Here is an 18,468-nt window from a genome sequence, read left to right as displayed (position 1 = left end):
TTTTGTCGTACTTGCTTCAGACTTTTTATTTAAGAATGAAGAGACTCCTTTTATTCCCCTTCCTTATCCCATTTCCTCCTCTCTCTCCCAGAGATAAACCACTGTCTCAAATTTGGCATTCATTATTCCCACTAACAAATGCCATTTTTTTTGTTAAACAATGCTTTAACATCTCATATACTTCTTTAGAAAAAAACTAAATTTTGTTCCATTTAATTTAAGCAAACTAATCCGTGAAAAAGAGGAAGACCCTCAACAAGATAGATTGACACAGTGGCTGCAACATTGGGCCCAAACATAGCAATGATTGTGAGGGTGGTGTGGGACTGGGCACTATTTAGTTCTGTAGTACACAGGGTCGCTCTAAGTCGGAACTGACTCAAGGGCACCTAACAACATATTTGAGTGGTTAGGATGAAAGTATCAACTTTGGTGATGATTTTGTATTTAACTTCCTGTTTTTCTATTTTCTCCTATATTATATCTTTATAATGTAATATAACTATTATAATAATCCCATAAAATAAAAAATAGTATTTGTGGAATGAATTATTTTGAAACTGTACAGATGATTTTCATTTTTGTGAGAACATACTATCTTTAAAAACAAACTTATTTACAGTATATTTGGGAATATAGATGCATCTCCCACCAACACAAATGTACATAATCAAAGAGTGATTTTCTTCTTTGTTTACTCACACATATTTTAGACTGTGTACGGAAGTTCAAGTGTTGTCAGATAAGCATAGAAGAAGGCAAAGGGAAACTCTGGTGGAATGTGAGAAAAACTTGCTATAAGATAGTGGAGCACAATTGGTTCGAAACCTTCATCGTCTTCATGATTCTGCTCAGCAGTGGGGCGCTGGTAGGTGATGGGTGACTCCTCTCCTTTTCCTTTTACCTGAAGCCCTTTACCTTTCCCCTCATGAACCTCATAACTACTCTTTTGTAAAATAAGGTGTTTGTGGGAATGAGAGACAATATGTTTGATATGTTTAGCACAGAGTGAGAGGCTCAATAAATTGCAACTTTTATTTCTCTGGAGTAGGCCTCAGATCATCTCAAACTCAGATCATTATTGTTTCTTGTAATATTTAAGGAAGGATATTTCTGACTTTTAGTCTTCAGAGGCAATTCCTATTACGAATGACTATGTAAGCATGATATGAAATTATCGGCTAAATATCATAACATAAGCTCCATACTGCTGGGAACTCATCTGTCGTGTTCACATCAATTTGCTAATACCAGCCATAGCTAATTGCAAATAGTAGGCACCTGCCTAAGTTAGTGTCTACTAACTTAATTATGGACTAGTAGAAAAGTGAAAGCATTACAAACTTAGTTTATATCTAATTTGTTTCAACTGAATGGTCAATTCAGTTAAAATACTCATTAATTATAATGAAAATGGTGTGACCCATCTCCCCGTTTGGTGACACAAATGTGGTTGTATTTTGTTTATTTTCAGTTAGTCACTCTAGAGTTTGGGGAGTTAATTTCATTAGGAGAATTATGAAATAGTATCTGGAGGCTCTAAGGCCACTTCTGATTTAACTAAGACTCAAAAAAAAAAAAATTTTTTTTTTTTTTTCTGCATCCTGCCTTGTACATATCCAATGAGGGTCAGCCCTGTGTATTAATGTCAACTAGAAAGGGAGTTGTGAAGCCTCGTAAGTGACTACCACCTTGCTGCAATAGATGATCTTAGTCAAAACTCACCAGAGCACATCACTATGCTGGCTTCTGAGGGTATTCCAGCTTCAGCAGCAAGCTGAGCTAGAACATAAGCCCTGGTCACAAGCCCAGGTGCCCTTTTTCTCCGAAAGAGAAAATTTTCCTTTGTTCTCGATCTATGCCACCAGGTAATGCTGATAGTTTCCTAAAAGGGGATCACATTAGATAAGGTCCAGGGGCTCCTGCAAATGAATTCCCCTACCCTTTCCCCAAGAGCTCTGCATAATGATGATAGAGGAAGCTTCCAGAAGTATGTACACACACACACCCAGAGTGAGAGAAGGAGAGAGAGGTAGAGCAAGGAAAGTCAGAGAAGTAGAGAGGGAGGGAGACAGAGAGAGAAGGAAGATTATCCTTTCCGTACACTGAGGGGCCTACTAGCCTGGCCTTTGCATTACTAGGATACATTCCAGTGACTATGCTCAACAAAGCAGATTTATCCCCTGATGACTTTCTGTCTCCTGCTCCAGAGAAAAGCAGCTGGCAGCCTCTCAAAAATTTTAAGTAATTTGGGGAACCTGATACTAAAGTTTAAAAATTATGCACATCAATTGGTTGACTGAAATAAATGCCCGGTAAAAACTCATTTATGTCCAGGTAACTATGAAGTAAAAGGCAGCTATGGGAAACACTAAGGCTTCCAGCCTTAGACACCTGAGAAGAGGTTTGCATCTTTTTTTTTTTTTCAAATAAGACATCAGTTTGAAACCACTCATGGCAAAGAAATTCAAAGAATTTTTTCACTTACAGGCCTTTGAAGATATATATATTGAACAGCGAAAAACCATTAAGACGATGTTAGAATATGCCGACAAAGTTTTCACTTATATATTCATTCTGGAAATGCTTCTGAAGTGGGTTGCGTACGGTTTTCAAATGTATTTTACCAATGCCTGGTGCTGGCTAGATTTCCTGATTGTCGATGTGAGTATTCTGCAGCTCCTCGTTTCATTCCATTAGCATAGCATGGTGCCTGGCACATAGTAGGTGCTCAGTAAATACTGTATGGGCCCAAATATCAATGATGTTTTCCATTTTCCCAAAGAGAAGATGCCCCCCAATTTTTTTTGAAATTTAAATATGTACATTTTCATAGATGAAGCAGTCAGATGCCATGTTGTTATACTTAATCAGTTTAGTTTCATGTTAAAATATAAAATCCCAAGTTATATAAAATAATATATTAATTTAGAAGTTTTGTTTTTTTCCACTTTCACATCTCACAAAATAACTGTATTTAAATTCTTCACAGGCATCTTTGACATTATTATCTTTGTTGTCACTAGAGTCTGTTGATAAGGGTCTGTAATGCTGATGGATTATTAATTACAGGGAAATTTGCAAGGGCAAAAAGTATGAGACATGATAATAGAAGCACATTGGCTATGAACCAATTATTTTAAAGTTTTATTAAACTACATTCACGTTGAAATAGAGCAAGATCTCTCTACCAAATAAGAATACTAACTTAAGTTCAATAAAGTTGGCTCCTCCAAAGTAACAATCGTTATCCAGGTTATTTTCACATGCTGGAAAATTATAAAACCGCATTTATAAAATAATTCAGAGGTTTTACTAATTCAGATTGTGCGTGCATAATTTAGTTTAAATAGGTTGTTTTGGTTTAACAAATTTATTTGTGCTTTACTTGTTTTTCTTAGAAAATATGATTTTCAAGTAACCATTAACAACATACTTTTAAAAGCTATATTACACATCTATGTTCATTCATCTTTTTTTGAAATTCAGTTGAACTTTAGGCGAAAATAACTTTTCTTACCATACAGTTTTAATGAGTTAATTTATTTTCAAAGGAAATTGGACATTTCTTGCCACTTCTAACAGTTTTTCTTTTCCTTTTTAGCTGAAACTTTTTTTTATCATCAACAGCGTTAGTCATCTATATAAGTGACTTTGTTTTGGCAATTTCTAATTAATTATACTAATATTTCAAATTTTCTTTTTTTAGTTCACTTTTTCATTTGATCTAATCCACGTTTTTTTGCCATTCTCAGGAGATTTTCAAAAAAGCAAAGTCACTGTTTAGAGGCCCAAATCTCTCTGAATGTGTTTGTGTTCAGATTAACCAGTGGTTTTCATAATTTTCTTGTGTACCATGTTTTAACTTTCCTCTCATGTCTGCTAAATAATATAAGAAATGATAAAGTTACAGAGATCTGTAGATGAAGATTGTGTTTCTGTGTTAGCTTTATTGCTTTACTTTTAATTTTAAAAAAATACTGTAAATAATCTCAAAAAGAGAACACATATAGCTTCCCCCTTTCCTAAGTTTATGGCAATAGCTCTCAAAGTGTGATCCTCAGACCAGCAACATTGGCCTAACCTGGAAACTTGTTAGAAAAAAAAATCTCAGGTCTCTACCGAGACCTGCTGAATCAGACCCAGCCAGTTATGTGTGTTTTTAACAAGCCCTCCAGGTAATTCTGTTGCTCACTAAATTTTTAGAACTACAGGTCTATTGCATAGAGCAAGGTTGAACTGTGTAGACATTTTTTTCTGGAAATAACAAAACTGTGTTTCTTTTTCTGTATAGGTTTCATTGGTGAGCTTAACAGCAAATGCCTTGGGTTACTCAGAACTTGGTGCCATCAAATCCCTGAGAACACTACGAGCTCTGCGGCCACTGAGAGCCTTATCCCGGTTTGAAGGAATGAGGGTAAGTCCAAATGCTTTAGAATGCTGAAATTATAATCAAAAGCAGACTGGCAGTTTGTACCTTAGAAATGACAAATCCATAGAGAATTTGTAAGTGTCCTCTACATTCATACTGATGTATCCAATCAATCAATAATATTTATCAGATGTTTTTTTATAATAGTTGGCACTGTTGGAGAGATTCACTGAATATAATGCCTGAGTGATTGTTGCTAATTAACTAGATTTTCACTCAGTGGGAAGTCTCTGTCATGCTGTGGAGGCTGTGGATCTGAATCAAGATTAGTTCTGTTAATTCCATTTATAAATGTGCGGGAAATATCATTCACTGTAATTTAAAACTACCAAACCATTCTTCATTGCTTCTTCACTGCTCCATATGATATGTTTTTAGACTTTTTCAAGCCTGAATCCAGCCTTTTAGCTTTCAAACTCAGACTGAGGCAGCTAAAAAGTAGGTCAACTGTGGAAGTCTAGCAATCATTTAGAGAGGTGGCACAAAGGAACAGGGAAGAATTTTTACTGACATTTGTCATCCCCTGGGGCACAAAACCTGAGCTCACAATGCCTTCACCAGCAAGGAAATTATGATGCCCTATCTTTTTTTTTTTTTATCTTGGTGGCTTTGTATGTTCAAAAAAGAACTTTTAGAAAATGATATTTCTTGTGGTATTTGAAAATAGTTACTTGGGACTTTCTCTGGATATTGGAAACACAAGCCAGAAATGCATGGTGTGTGTTTAAGCGTCTGTGTACATAGAAAGAAATTGTTAGCTGGTAGATTCTTTTCGCTTTACCTATTTGAAATCATCCTTATAGTAGTAGGTTTGTTAAACAAAAGGTATCAAACTTTCAGTACTAGAATAGTTTTCATATTTAATGTAAGATATTTATCCACATATGTTTATATATGTATGTATGTATTTTTATATTCCTGTATATACCATAAAGGATTTGAGGACAGTTTATGCATATATTTCTTACATTTTACATGCCTGTTCCTTTATAGTGGAGCCCTGGTTGTGTAGCTCCTTTATAATGGAGCTCAGCTGGAACCAAAAGGTTGGCACTTCAAATCCACCAGTCACTCCTTGGAAACCCTATGGGGCAGTTCTACTCTGTCCTGTTGGGTCACTAGGAGTCGGAATCAACTTGATGGCACTTAACAACAACAATTCCTTTACAATGTTTTTATCTTATGTGGTTTAGGTGTATGTGTATATTTGGCTAAGTATTTATTTCAGGAATGAGTAATTTAAGAAATGTACTGAAAAGGATTCCTTAAAATGCCTTGCTTAGTTGAGAAAGCCACAAGTATCAAAGCTATCAGGCAAAACCCTTGGAATCAAGTTGTAACGGTACATGAAAATATAGCCAGTCATAAGCAATCTTATGATTATTGTAGTCTCTCATTTTAGAATTTTATTCTGAAAGAGATTTCACAGATTAGGACTCTTAGAGTCAGGAAAGTTAAATAACTTCTGAAAGGTAGGCAGCTCATAAATGCCTCTGTATATAGGGTGACCCTACAGCACATTTGCCTGGTTTACACTTCTGAGAAGAATTATTATTAGTGTTCCCTTTCACTCTGAAAATTATTCCACGAGTGTTCTCTTTTACTCTCAAATGTTGGAGAGTAAGTTTATAGTTTGCATGATTTAAAAAAATGTGATGTTACTTCTATAATCATATCAAAATTTATATCCTTATTCTTTGCATTTGTAATTAGTTCCACTGTTTGATGAAAATTTGCTGTGTATATCCTTAATCCTTAAGAAAACATTATATAAGTATAAAATTAATTTATACGCTTCTAAATTATCATTTTAAAATTCTCAGTTGGCTCTATTAGGATTTAATCTGTACTGAATATTCACCTTGAAGAACAGATATATTTTCTATCATCGATACTGTTTTTTTACATTATTTAAAAATAGGTTTTAAAAAAGGTAGGTATTTGTTATTCTCTTCCACTTATTTTTCTTTCTCATTTCTTTGCCAGGTTGTTGTAAATGCTCTTTTAGGAGCCATTCCATCTATAATGAATGTACTTCTGGTTTGTCTCATCTTTTGGCTAATATTCAGTATTATGGGAGTGAATCTCTTTGCTGGCAAATTTTACCATTGTATTAACTATACCACTGGAGAGATGTTTGATGTAAGCGTGGTCAACAACTACAGTGAATGTAAAGCCCTTATAGAGAGCAATCAAACTGCCAGGTGGAAAAATGTGAAAGTAAACTTTGATAACGTGGGACTTGGTTACCTTTCTCTGCTTCAAGTAGTAAGTAGCCACTTTATTATTCTCTGGGATATATTATTAAAACGAGTCCAAAATTCTTCTTGCTCATTATTTGCAAAGATTTACCTTTGTCAGTAACTGAACTCGCCTTACCAGAAAAGCTCCCGTTTCTGCCCAGGAGCAGAAAACAATAAATTTGCTAGATCATAGTAAATTATTTACTTCTGGTTTATGCTTGAATCTATTTTTGTTATCTGTTTGGTCAAATTCAGATTCCTCCCTCCTCTATTCTCCTTCCTTTCTCCCTAAGATGACTTATGTTTTCATGAATATTGTCCTGGAACCAGGGAGGCTCATTCGATCCCTGTGTGGGTACTACTTTTTCTGGCCACCATGGCCATGCGGTATGTCTTGCCTGGCCTTTGGATTTTATGTAGTGACATCTTATGATGTCCAAGGATTATGTCCAGCATCAATTCTACATTCTCCTTGATCCAACAGATAGCTCTTCAGATTTGCAAGTCTTCTGCCCCACTACTCCTTCCCCCTTAAGGGATTCAATAACTATTGGCTATTTTCCCAGCACAAGTTGGGGTTCTTGGACCCTGTGAGGCATTCCTTGGGTGCACCTACCTAGATCCTTCCTCAACCATTGCCAAACTATTTTTCTGAAATGTGTTAGAAAACAGGTCTCTTATACAAGGTTTATAGTCTCCCACAGGTAGCCCAGCACAAGCCTTTTTTTACTGGGATTTTTTTTTTTTTTTCTATCTAGCTTCCCATTGCCCTTCACCCCCGACCCTACTCTGAGTAAAGGAGAAGCAATAACCCTGGGGTGGGGTTGTGAGAAGAGAGAGTGGTAGATTTCTGTACTCCTGCTCAGGTATAGAGAGTATCTAAACTGTAGCCACCCACCCAATCTTCATCACCACCATTGCCCAAAACCCCCACTGTCACACCCCTGACCCTGATTCCCACACCAATTCCCATCTACCTGCTGGCTGAACACTCTCAGATAGGAAGATTGTTCTTTTGCAAATAAAAACCTTGCTATCAAGATTATGATGCCTGGTATAAATTTATAAAAATCAATCAGCTCCTCCACTGGCCCTGTTGTTAAGCCATATCAACACAGTTCCTTAGGGAATCCATGTAGACAGTTCCCAACAATATTTGAATAGTAGAAGAAAGGCAAAGTCTGTGGTGCTAAGGAACTGAAAAAAATATACAAGATAATTGCTTTCAGGATTACTAACCCCACACAATAGAAAACAAATGTTTAAAAGTGATGAATTGCTGTTGAATATAATGTTTGTTTTCTGATAAGGAAACTGCTTCTTCATGTAGAATAATTGCCTCAAAATAGCATGTTCAACAATATTAAGGAGGTTTTCAAGAACAAACCATTATCATTGGTGATTGGTGGTAACACAATTTATGTTTAGTCCCTTAGAGAAAAATAAATAAGTAGAAAATAAAGCATTAAGATCAAACAGTGCAGTATAATTTTCAACTTGTTTCACTCTGAAGCTACATATATGAAATTAATTAAATTGCATGTTACGTTCTTATAGGCACATCAAAGTAAAAAGTTGTTGATAATCGCTTTTATAGTAGTATGCTTTTTATAGTAAATTGCAATTTAAAGACATTTAACAATGTAATAGAAGAAAATAAAGTTGAAGTCTTTTCAATGCATATATTATAAAACATTGCCTAAAGAGTTTAAATATTAACCCCAAATTTTTTATATACCTGCATTGAATGAATATTGGTGAATTAATGTAGTACTTAATTTCTTTTCTAAAATCATAATTTTGGGGGAAAATAAACAATGTGGCTTTTTTTGCAGGCCACATTTAAGGGGTGGATGGATATCATGTATGCAGCTGTTGACTCACGGAATGTAAGTTTATTTGCAGGGAAAATGTTTAATTTGATCATGTGAGTGTTTCCACACTATTATAATTAAATGATACTGTCAGTAAAATAAAACTATGGACACTTACGGAATACCTCTACTTAACAAAAAATAAAATATTCAAGCTTACATGATTTCTTCCAAAATTTGATTAGAATGTTTTTATTTCCTCATTGAAAATCTTTTAACATCTTTTCTAGCACCTAGCATGGTACCTGGCACTGAAAAAATTCACTGAATGTATTTGCAAAATGAGACATTTCACTTTTGGCTTTGATCATTCCATTCATTTGTACAATAGATGTCCTTGTAGGCAATGTTCTTCACCTGTACACATTTCTTTCAGCTTTTGATATTTGTAATATTAAGGAGCTGATTAAAAGGGTGGGGACCAACCGAGCTGAAAACCAACAAAAATCTTATTCGTGTCTCTTGAGGTAAAATTATGTAGTCGAGTGAAGGGGCTCTCACAATTTACATAATATACATCTGTACCGTTGAAAATTTTTTTACAATTTCCATTAATTTCTCATTATTTCACAGTGCAGGAGGAAATTACATTTTGGAAAAAAAAATTATTTCTGCTCTATTACTGGAGAATAGGAATTAAGCTCAAAAAATTATTTTCCTAACACCAAGAACTAGCTTTCTGAATGAAGAATTCCTGAGTTATTTCTTTTCCATCTTAGGAAAAAGAGAGAGCTAGAAACCATGCATTGTATCTCTGTAATTGCTCTCAGGAATCCGAGTTGTATACATTTTTTTGCAATAATAATAGTAATTTATTATTACTGATCACTATGGTAAAGGATTTTTTACACTCTTATGTAATCCTAAATAACAACTTTATCAAAGAAGTGATATTAACTCTATTTCACCACTAACGCAAAGAAGCTTAGTGTGAAGTGCTAGAACATGTTTTTGAACTCTGACTGCAAAGACTGGAGTCATAAACACTTTCTACAGTAGTTTCTTAGCTATTTAATTAATTCATTTAAAGTTCTCTTCATCTTCCTGATCAACAGCCTAAGTGGTTCTTTATGATATGCAACTTACTCTCAATTTCTTCTTTAGTAACTTAACAGATACTATCTGCTACATGACTTCTCAACATTCAAGCACTTTACAGAAGATCCAATTGGCCACTAAAATTATGAAAAGTTGTTCACTCTTATTCTCATCAGTCACCAGGAAAACGCAAATTTAAACCAAAATGAGATATCACCTACATACCTACCAGACTGGCAATATAAAAAGTCTGACAATATCAAGTATTGCCAAGGATAAAGAGCAATAGGAGCTCTCCTACAATGCTGGTAGGAAAAAAAATGGATAAATATTCCTTTAAAAAAGTTTTCCATTATTTCATTATTTAATAAAGTTTAATATAGTCTATAATCCTGCAAGTCCACACTTAGCAATATACACCACAAAAATTTGCACACTGGGATCTAGGCATAGGAATGCATACTTTTTTTTCCTTAACTAAAAACTAGAAAAACCGAAAAGTAGTAAAGTGGACAAACAATAGAATATTATACAGCAATGAAAATGAATGAATATGGGCATATACAACAGCATGGATGAATCTTAAAAACACAATGTTGAGTCAAAGAAACTAAGCACGTACTATGATTTTCTTTGTGTAAAGTTCAAAAACAGACAAGACTAACCTTATTGTCCAGGAATAAATGCTTAGGTGCATATATAAAGAAAAGTAAGGAGATGATTACCATAAACATCAGGAGAGTCATTATCTCTAGCAGGAATGATAGTTATCTTTGAGATTACAACAAGGGTTTCTGAGCTTCTGGCAATGTACTGGGTTGTGGGTTTCACTTTATAACAATTTATTACATTTTATGTTTATGTTAAGTGCTTTTCTGTATGTGTATTGTATTTAATAAAAAAAAGTGTAAAGTGTTATACCATTGTCCGCTACATATACACATAAAAATCCAGAACTAAACTTCTTGTTGTCAAGTAGATTCCAACTCATAGCAACCCGATAGGACAGAGCAGAACTGCCCTATAGGGCTTCCAAGGAGCAGCTGGTGGATTAGAACTGCTGACCTTTTGGTTAGCAGCCAAGCCTTTAACCACTGTGCCCCCAGGGACGTAGACACAGAAATTAAAGCCTTGTATAAGAATAGGTACCTTTACAATATTTCTGACAGTTTCGTCTCTACTCTATTTCATTAGAAAAAAAGATAACATGTTGGCAATGACTCTCTAAATTGATTTCATGACACAGTGGGTCATAATCTCATCTATTACTATCTGTGGTTGGTTGACTGAATTGGCTAGAAAAATGCCCTTTAGACCTGAATCATAGATGACAGCAATGCTCAAACCAACTATCACATCTTTTTCTAATCAAAAGTAGTCTGGACAAGAGAGGCTTTCACTGTTAGAAAAACAGTGCCTCGTACGTACTGAATAAGAAGAATCAAGACTCATTTTCAGAAATATCTTACCCATTTACTTATATACATACTAAATGATAATTCTAGCCTATCTAAAAAAAAAAAACAGTGCATGATACATATTAAACCTTTACAGCTAGGAGTTAATATTTGGCAGGCATTGTTCTTAACACTTTCCATATATTAATATATTTAACCTTCACAACTACCAAAAACCAAACCAAACTCATTGCCATCAAGTTGATTCCGACTCCTAGCAACCGTATAGGACAGAGTAGAACTGCCCCATAGGGTTTCCAAGGAGCAGCTGATGGTTTCAAACTGCTGACCTTTTGGTTAGCAACCAAGCTCTTAACCACTGCACCACCAGGGCTCCTTACCAAACCAAAAACCAAGCCCATTGCCCTCGAGTTGATTCCAACTCATAGCAGCCCTATAGGACAGAGCAGAACTGCCCCACAGGGTTTCCAAGGAGCAGCTGGTGGATCTGAACTGCTGATCTTTTGGTTAGCAGCTGAGCTCTTAACCACTGCACTACCAGGGCTCCCACTATTTCCATTTTGCAGATGAGAAAACTGAGTCAGAGAAAGCCAATTACAAAGGTTTTAAGATAGAACAATGTTACTCTAACATCTATTCTGGGGAAAGAGGAGATCCTTAATTTGCATGCCCTATTTGGATCTTTCATTACAGTGTAAAATGCATTAGTAATATTGGCATTTATCAAGTGAACTTATTTTTGATTATTCAGACTTTCCTGTGAGTTGTTTTATCTTCTCAAGTCAGCGAATAGCCTTACCAGTCTCTTTAACAGAATATTTTAGATTTTATGAAACATTTTTACTCCCAACAATTTAGACATGGTTGAGAACTCAAAAGTCACTGATGTTCTTTTTTATAAAACAAGTATTCTATCTAATGGTAATCATTTCTCATATTTTTAGGTAGAATTGCAACCCAAGTATGAAGACAATCTATACATGTATCTTTATTTTGTCATTTTTATTATTTTTGGTTCATTCTTTACTCTGAATCTCTTCATTGGTGTCATCATAGATAACTTCAACCAACAGAAAAAGAAGATAAGTATACTAAAGCTTCATCTTTGCTCTCAAATGTGAACTAAACATGTCACACTATTTCCTTTTGGCTCCAAAATGCAACAATAAAATGGAAAGAATATAAAATTTAGAAATTATTTTGAGAGATTAAGTCAGCTGCAATTTTTTAGGTATTTGATCATTTAAAGAGCATGTTTTGATATTTTCACTATAGAAGTATGACTGACTAATATGGCATAATTGAGATAGTGAATGTATGCCTTTTCGTAATTATAGATATTAGCAATATTAGTATAGAATGTAAGAGCCAATTTTCACATTATTGTTGTCATGTGCTGTCAATTCCAACTGATAACAACCTTATAGGACAGAGTTGAACTGGCCCATTGAGTGTGACAGAGTAGAACTGCCACATAGGGTTTCCTCGGCTGTAATCTTAAGTGAGAGATTGCCAGCTATTTTCTCCCATGGGATGGCTGGTAGGTTCAAACCACTGACCATTTCGATTAGTACCTGAGTGCTTAACCACTACTAAGGTGAATATCATAGCTAGCAAATAACATGGTTTTAACAAGTTTTGCTTTCATCTCTTTACTTTGGAGGTCAAGACATTTTTATGACAGAAGAACAGAAGAAATACTACAATGCAATGAAAAAACTCGGTTCAAAGAAACCACAAAAACCCATTCCTCGACCTGCTGTAAGAATGACATGCTTTCATCGCTAGTAAAAGCTACGTTATCTATCACTTAAACAACCAATAAGCTCTTGCAGAGAGTTCCCATATAATCTTCACCTAGGTTTCCCTATATTAACATCTTATATTACCACAGATCACTTATCAAACTAAGAAATTAACCTTGGTACAGTCCCATTAAATAAAGTACAGAACTTAATTGACTTTCACTAGTTTTTCTACTAATGTCTTTTTCCTTGAACTATAATTTTTAAAACTTTCTTAGCTGCATTTTAAGGTGGAATTTAAGATGCTGTTGTTTTGGGGAGAAAATATAAAGACAGAAACCAGGGGAGAAAAATGACAGAAAACATTTGGAGGATTATTTGTGTATTAGTTCTTTAAAGTAAGTTTTGATTAATCCCCTGCAACACATGGACAGTAAATACTTATAAGTGGCAAATATTTATTGACTGTTATACACATAACTATGTTCTGGGTACTGATAAAATAATAGATTTTTTTATCTTTACAAAACATGGTATCATGAATAGTATGGATAAAATACAGACATTTGTAGAAGAGTTGGGTACTCCAGTAGACAAAATTTATTCCATGAATAAGCAAATATGGTGTGTTTTTTCAATTTTTACATTTTAATATTAAATATTTAGTATAAATATTTAATATTAAAATCAGAGAAATTAGAATTTTTTTAAGTTTCTAAAAGAACTTTTACATATTCTTTGTTACAGAACAAATTCCAAGGAATGGTCTTTGATTTTGTAACCAAGCAAGTCTTTGATATCAGCATCATGATCCTCATCTGCCTCAACATGGTCACCATGATGGTGGAAACTGATGACCAGAGTCAAGAAATGACAAACATTCTATACTGGATCAATTTGGTATTTATTGTTCTATTCACTGGAGAATGTGTGCTGAAGCTGATCTCTCTTCGTTATTACTATTTCACCATTGGATGGAATATTTTTGATTTTGTGGTAGTCATTCTCTCTATTGTAGGTAAGAACAGGTGCTTTTACTCAAATAAGAAAGTCAGTGGTGACAATCTGTGTTTTAAACTTTGAAGATGTTTTCCATTTTTCTCTATCATTCATCCTAAACTTTTTTTTAAAAAGTCTGGTAGTTCATTTTTCACCTTGTCATTTCTTTTATTGCATGCTGTGCCTGAAATGATGTATAAAAAAATATGATTTTCAGTTTTCATTTATCATCTTGTCTCATAATTCCAATTATCAAAGAGATCATATTTATGGATTATTTGATTACTTCTAATACGTATGTGTGTTTATACATATGATTATATCATATACATATAAGCATTATGTTTTCTTTGGGTTTAGATAGTGTTCTAAGGTTTATAGTTTTTTTTTTTTTCAGAAATAGACATTTTACCCAAAAATGTTCATTATCATCAACACATTTATTAAGTGTTTATGTATAGGACATTTTACTAGGTGTTAGAAGCAAAGATTTTTTTTAGAAGCAAAGATAAGGAGATTTAAGACAGGATTCTGCCTATTTGAGCAAAGAGAACATATACAAAGAGAGAAAGATAGTATACCACTATTTATACCTTAAAGTTAATTTCTGTGGTAGAACAATGTGTTTTAATAATGTGCTGTGCCATTTGATACTCTCAAAAGTGCTATGAGATAGTGTTATGAGATGACACTCAGGAGTCATACAGACTTACTAACTCTATGACCTAGGGCAAGTTATCTCACCTCTTCAATCCCTAGTTTTCCAAGTAATATTTCTGCAAAGTATTGTGAGAATTAAATGAGATCATGCAAGTAAATACACTTAGCATTGTGCCCGGTACAATGAAAAACCTGTTGCTGTCGAGTCGATTCTGACTCATAGCGACCCTATAGGACAGGGTAGAACTGCCCCATAGAGTTTCCAAGGAGCACCTGGTGGATTTGAACTGCCGATCTTTGGATTAGCAGCCATAGCTCTTAACCACTATACCACCAGGGTTTTTAGGTACAAAGAAAAGACTCAGTAAATATTGAATTTAACAACAACAGCAAAAACCGAGGAAGAAGGCATTTATACCATTTAGTGATGCATAAAATCAAGAGCCAGGATTTATTCCCAAGTATGTCTGTCTCTGAAGCCTGTATTCTTCCCCCTACCTCATTTTGCATCCCCCCACAAAAAAATAGGATTACAAAAAAACCCAGAACAGTAAGAACCCTCATATTCTTGATCCAATATCACACGCCTTATCCATTAGTTCTTATGCAATTACTAGGACTAGAATTTTGGAAATATAAGTCCATTTTTTGCTTGGCTGCTATATATTTGTGAATGAAAAAATTCCTCCAGTGTGGACATCTTTAGGTCTTCAGCAGTTAAGTATTTCTTTTGATAGATATTCTTTTTCTTGAACTAGAAAAGATCATTAATACCTTCAGTTACTGTAAAGTTAATGTTATTACACCAAATATAGCACTTTAATCTTGCTGAACAAATATTTGAGCAAACACAAGCACATACATGTAATTCTCATGTCCACATTTTGTAAAATTAATTAGTACTTATCTTAGTAATGTAAAATTTCTCACTTGCTGTTTAACACTATTTTTGGTGTTGTTTATTGGTTTTCCACAGGTATGTTTCTGGCTGAGCTTATAGAAAAATATTTTGTGTCCCCTACCCTGTTCCGAGTGATCCGTCTTGCCAGGATTGGTCGAATCCTGCGTCTGATCAAAGGAGCAAAGGGGATCCGCACGTTGCTCTTTGCTTTGATGATGTCCCTCCCTGCGCTGTTTAACATCGGCCTCTTGCTCTTCCTGGTCATGTTCATCTACGCCATCTTTGGAATGTCCAACTTTGCTTATGTTAAGAGAGAAGTTGGAATTGATGACATGTTCAACTTTGAAACGTTTGGCAACAGCATGATCTGCCTGTTCCAGATTACCACCTCTGCTGGCTGGGATGGATTGTTGGCACCCATTCTTAATAGTGGACCACCTGACTGTGACCCTGAAAAAGACCACCCTGGAAGTTCAGTTAAGGGAGACTGTGGTAACCCATCTGTGGGGATTTTCTTCTTTGTCAGCTACATCATCATATCATTCCTGGTTGTGGTGAACATGTACATTGCTGTCATCCTGGAGAACTTCAGTGTTGCTACTGAAGAAAGTGCAGAGCCCCTGAGTGAGGATGACTTTGAGATGTTCTACGAGGTTTGGGAGAAGTTTGATCCTGATGCCACCCAGTTTATCGAGTTCTCCAAGCTTTCTGATTTTGCGGCTGCCCTGGATCCTCCTCTTCTCATAGCAAAACCAAACAAAGTTCAGCTCATTGCCATGGATCTGCCCATGGTCAGTGGTGACCGAATCCACTGCCTGGACATTTTGTTTGCTTTTACAAAGCGCGTTTTGGGTGAGAGTGGAGAGATGGATGCCCTTCGAATACAGATGGAAGAGCGATTCATGGCATCGAATCCCTCCAAAGTCTCTTATGAGCCCATTACGACCACTTTGAAACGCAAACAAGAGGAGGTGTCTGCTATCGTTATCCAGAGGGCTTATAGACGCTACCTCTTGAAGCAGAAAGTTAAAAAGGTTTCATGTATATGTAAGAAAGACAAAGGCAAAGAAGGTGATGGAACACCTATCAAAGAAGATACCCTTATTGATAAACTACATGAGAATTCAACTCCAGAGAAAACCGATGTGACACCTTCCACCACTTCCCCACCTTCGTATGATAGTGTGACAAAGCCAGAGAAAGAAAAATTTGAAAAAGACAAATCTGAAAAGGAAGACAAAGGGAAAGATATCAGGGAAAGTAAAAAGTAAAAAGAAACAAGAAATATTTCATTTTGCGATCAATTGTTTACAGCCTGTGATGGTGATGTATTTGTGTCAACAGGGCTCCCACAGGAAGTCTATGCCAAACTGACAGTTTTTACAAATGCATACTTAAGGTCAGTGCCTATAACAAGACAGGGGCCTCTGGTCAGCAAACTGGGACTCAACAAACCAGAGAAATAGCGTCGACAGGAGGTTTCTGTTTTCACAACCAGCTGACACTGCTGAAGAGCAGAGACATAATGGCTACTCAGACTATAGGAACCAATTTGAATGGGGGAGGGAAGTTAAATTTTTATGTAAATTCAACGTGTGACACTTCATAATAGTAATTGTAACCACAGTTTATGATTTAACTGCCACATCTGCCATATTTCTACAAAATGCGTGCTGTGAATTTATCACCTTTTATTTTTTATTTCACAGGTTGTTTACTATTATATGTGACTATTTTTGTAAATGGGTTTATGTTTGGGGTGAGGGATTAAAGGGAGGGAATTCTACATTTCTCTGTTGTATAACTGGATGTATTTTAAATGAAGGCATACTGCACTTCTTATTCACACATAAAAAAATCACATCACAAAAGGAAAGAATTTACTTCTTGTTTCAGGATGTTTTTAGATTTTTGAGGTGCTTAAATAGCTATTCATATTTTTAAGGTTGTCTCATCCAGAAAAATTTTAATGTGCCTGTACATGTTCCATAGAGTTCACAACATTAAAGAGTTGTTTTATTTTTACATAATCCATTATATGTACACATATATGTATATATGAATATGTGTGTGTATACGTATACATGTATACACACACATGCACACAGATACCCACATACCGTTACATAGTCGTTCTGAGTCCCGGCAGCATGAATATAACACTTTTGATAAGTGTCCTTTGACATAAAATAAAAATATCCTAACAGTCCTTTCTAAGAACCTGAATTGACCACAAGTCATCCCCACCACCACTTTCTATAAAGTTGATTCTGTTTTTTCCTGCAGTATTGTTTAGCCATCTTCTGCTCTTGGTAAGGTTGACAAAGTATATGTCAATTAAAAAAAAAAAAATAGTCTGCTTTGTAAATAGTAATTTTACCCAGTGGTGCATGTTTGAGCAAGCAAAAATGATGACTTAAGCACAGTATTTATTGCATCAAATATGTACCACAGTAAGTATAGTTTGCAAGCTTTCAACAGGTAATACGACGTAATTGGTTCCATTATAGTTTGAAGCTATCACTGCTGCATGTTTATCTTGCCTATGCTGCTGTATTCCTTCCACTGTTCACAAGTCTAATATGGGAAGCCATATGCCAGTGGTAAAGTGAAACAAATTGTTCAACTAAGACCTCATTCTTCATGTCATTAAGCAATAGGTTGCAGCAATCAATGAAGAGCTTCTTGCTTTTTATTCTTCCAATTTTAATTGAACACTTTATGGTGAAGAGCCCGACTGTACAAACATGTTGCAAGCTGCTTAAATCTGTTGAAAATATATGGTTAGAGTTTTCTAAGAAAATATAAATACTGTAAAAAGTTCATTTTATTTTATTTTTCAGCCTTTTGTACATAAAATGAGAAATTAAAAGTATCTTCAGGTTGATGTCACAGTCACTATTGTTAGTTTCTGTTCCTAGCACTTTTAAATTAAAGCACTTCACAGAATACGAAGCAAAGACAAAGATACAGAGTAGCTTCTGCTTTTTTATTAGTACTGTAAACTCGCACACATTTCAATGTGAAATGAATCTCAGACCGAGTCCAATGTTTGTTTGCTTTCAAATAATAATACCTTATCGAAAGAGGAAAGATTAGTTGATATTCTTGGTGTTGCTTGAATTCGATGTTTCCACCCAGTCTTTTTTAATCAGTAA

General features: G+C 35.1%; 1 protein-coding gene across 11 annotated transcripts in view; it reads left to right on the top strand.

The window, feature by feature from the left end:
• The window catches only part of SCN2A (sodium voltage-gated channel alpha subunit 2), a 97,398-nt gene extending 79,651 nt beyond the window's left edge, over positions 1-17,747 (top strand). For 6 of the 11 annotated variants that reach the window (XM_023542880.2, XM_010602862.3, XM_023542878.2 and 3 more), the window contains exons 18-26: positions 714-868; positions 2,491-2,664; positions 4,295-4,417; positions 6,419-6,700; positions 8,511-8,564; positions 11,950-12,087; positions 12,662-12,766; positions 13,498-13,768; positions 15,386-17,747. In XM_023542880.2, the coding sequence (XP_023398648.1) occupies positions 714-868; positions 2,491-2,664; positions 4,295-4,417; positions 6,419-6,700; positions 8,511-8,564; positions 11,950-12,087; positions 12,662-12,766; positions 13,498-13,768; positions 15,386-16,581 (2,498 nt within the window). In that variant the 3' untranslated portion in view covers positions 16,582-17,747. Of the gene's footprint in view, positions 1-713; positions 869-2,490; positions 2,665-4,294; positions 4,418-6,418; positions 6,701-8,510; positions 8,569-11,949; positions 12,088-12,661; positions 12,767-13,497; positions 13,769-15,385 lie in introns of all 11 variants that reach the window. The other 5 variants (XM_023542881.2, XM_023542879.2, XM_003405823.3 and 2 more) reach the window with 2 other exon arrangements.
• Positions 17,748-18,468: the final 721 nt, after the last annotated feature.

The sequence above is a fragment of the Loxodonta africana genome, chromosome 6 (genome assembly GCF_030014295.1).
Source record: "Loxodonta africana isolate mLoxAfr1 chromosome 6, mLoxAfr1.hap2, whole genome shotgun sequence".
NCBI lineage: Eukaryota > Metazoa > Chordata > Mammalia > Proboscidea > Elephantidae > Loxodonta > Loxodonta africana.
Note: the sequence above shows the minus strand (reverse complement) of the source record. Positions and strands in the feature narration are given on the sequence as shown.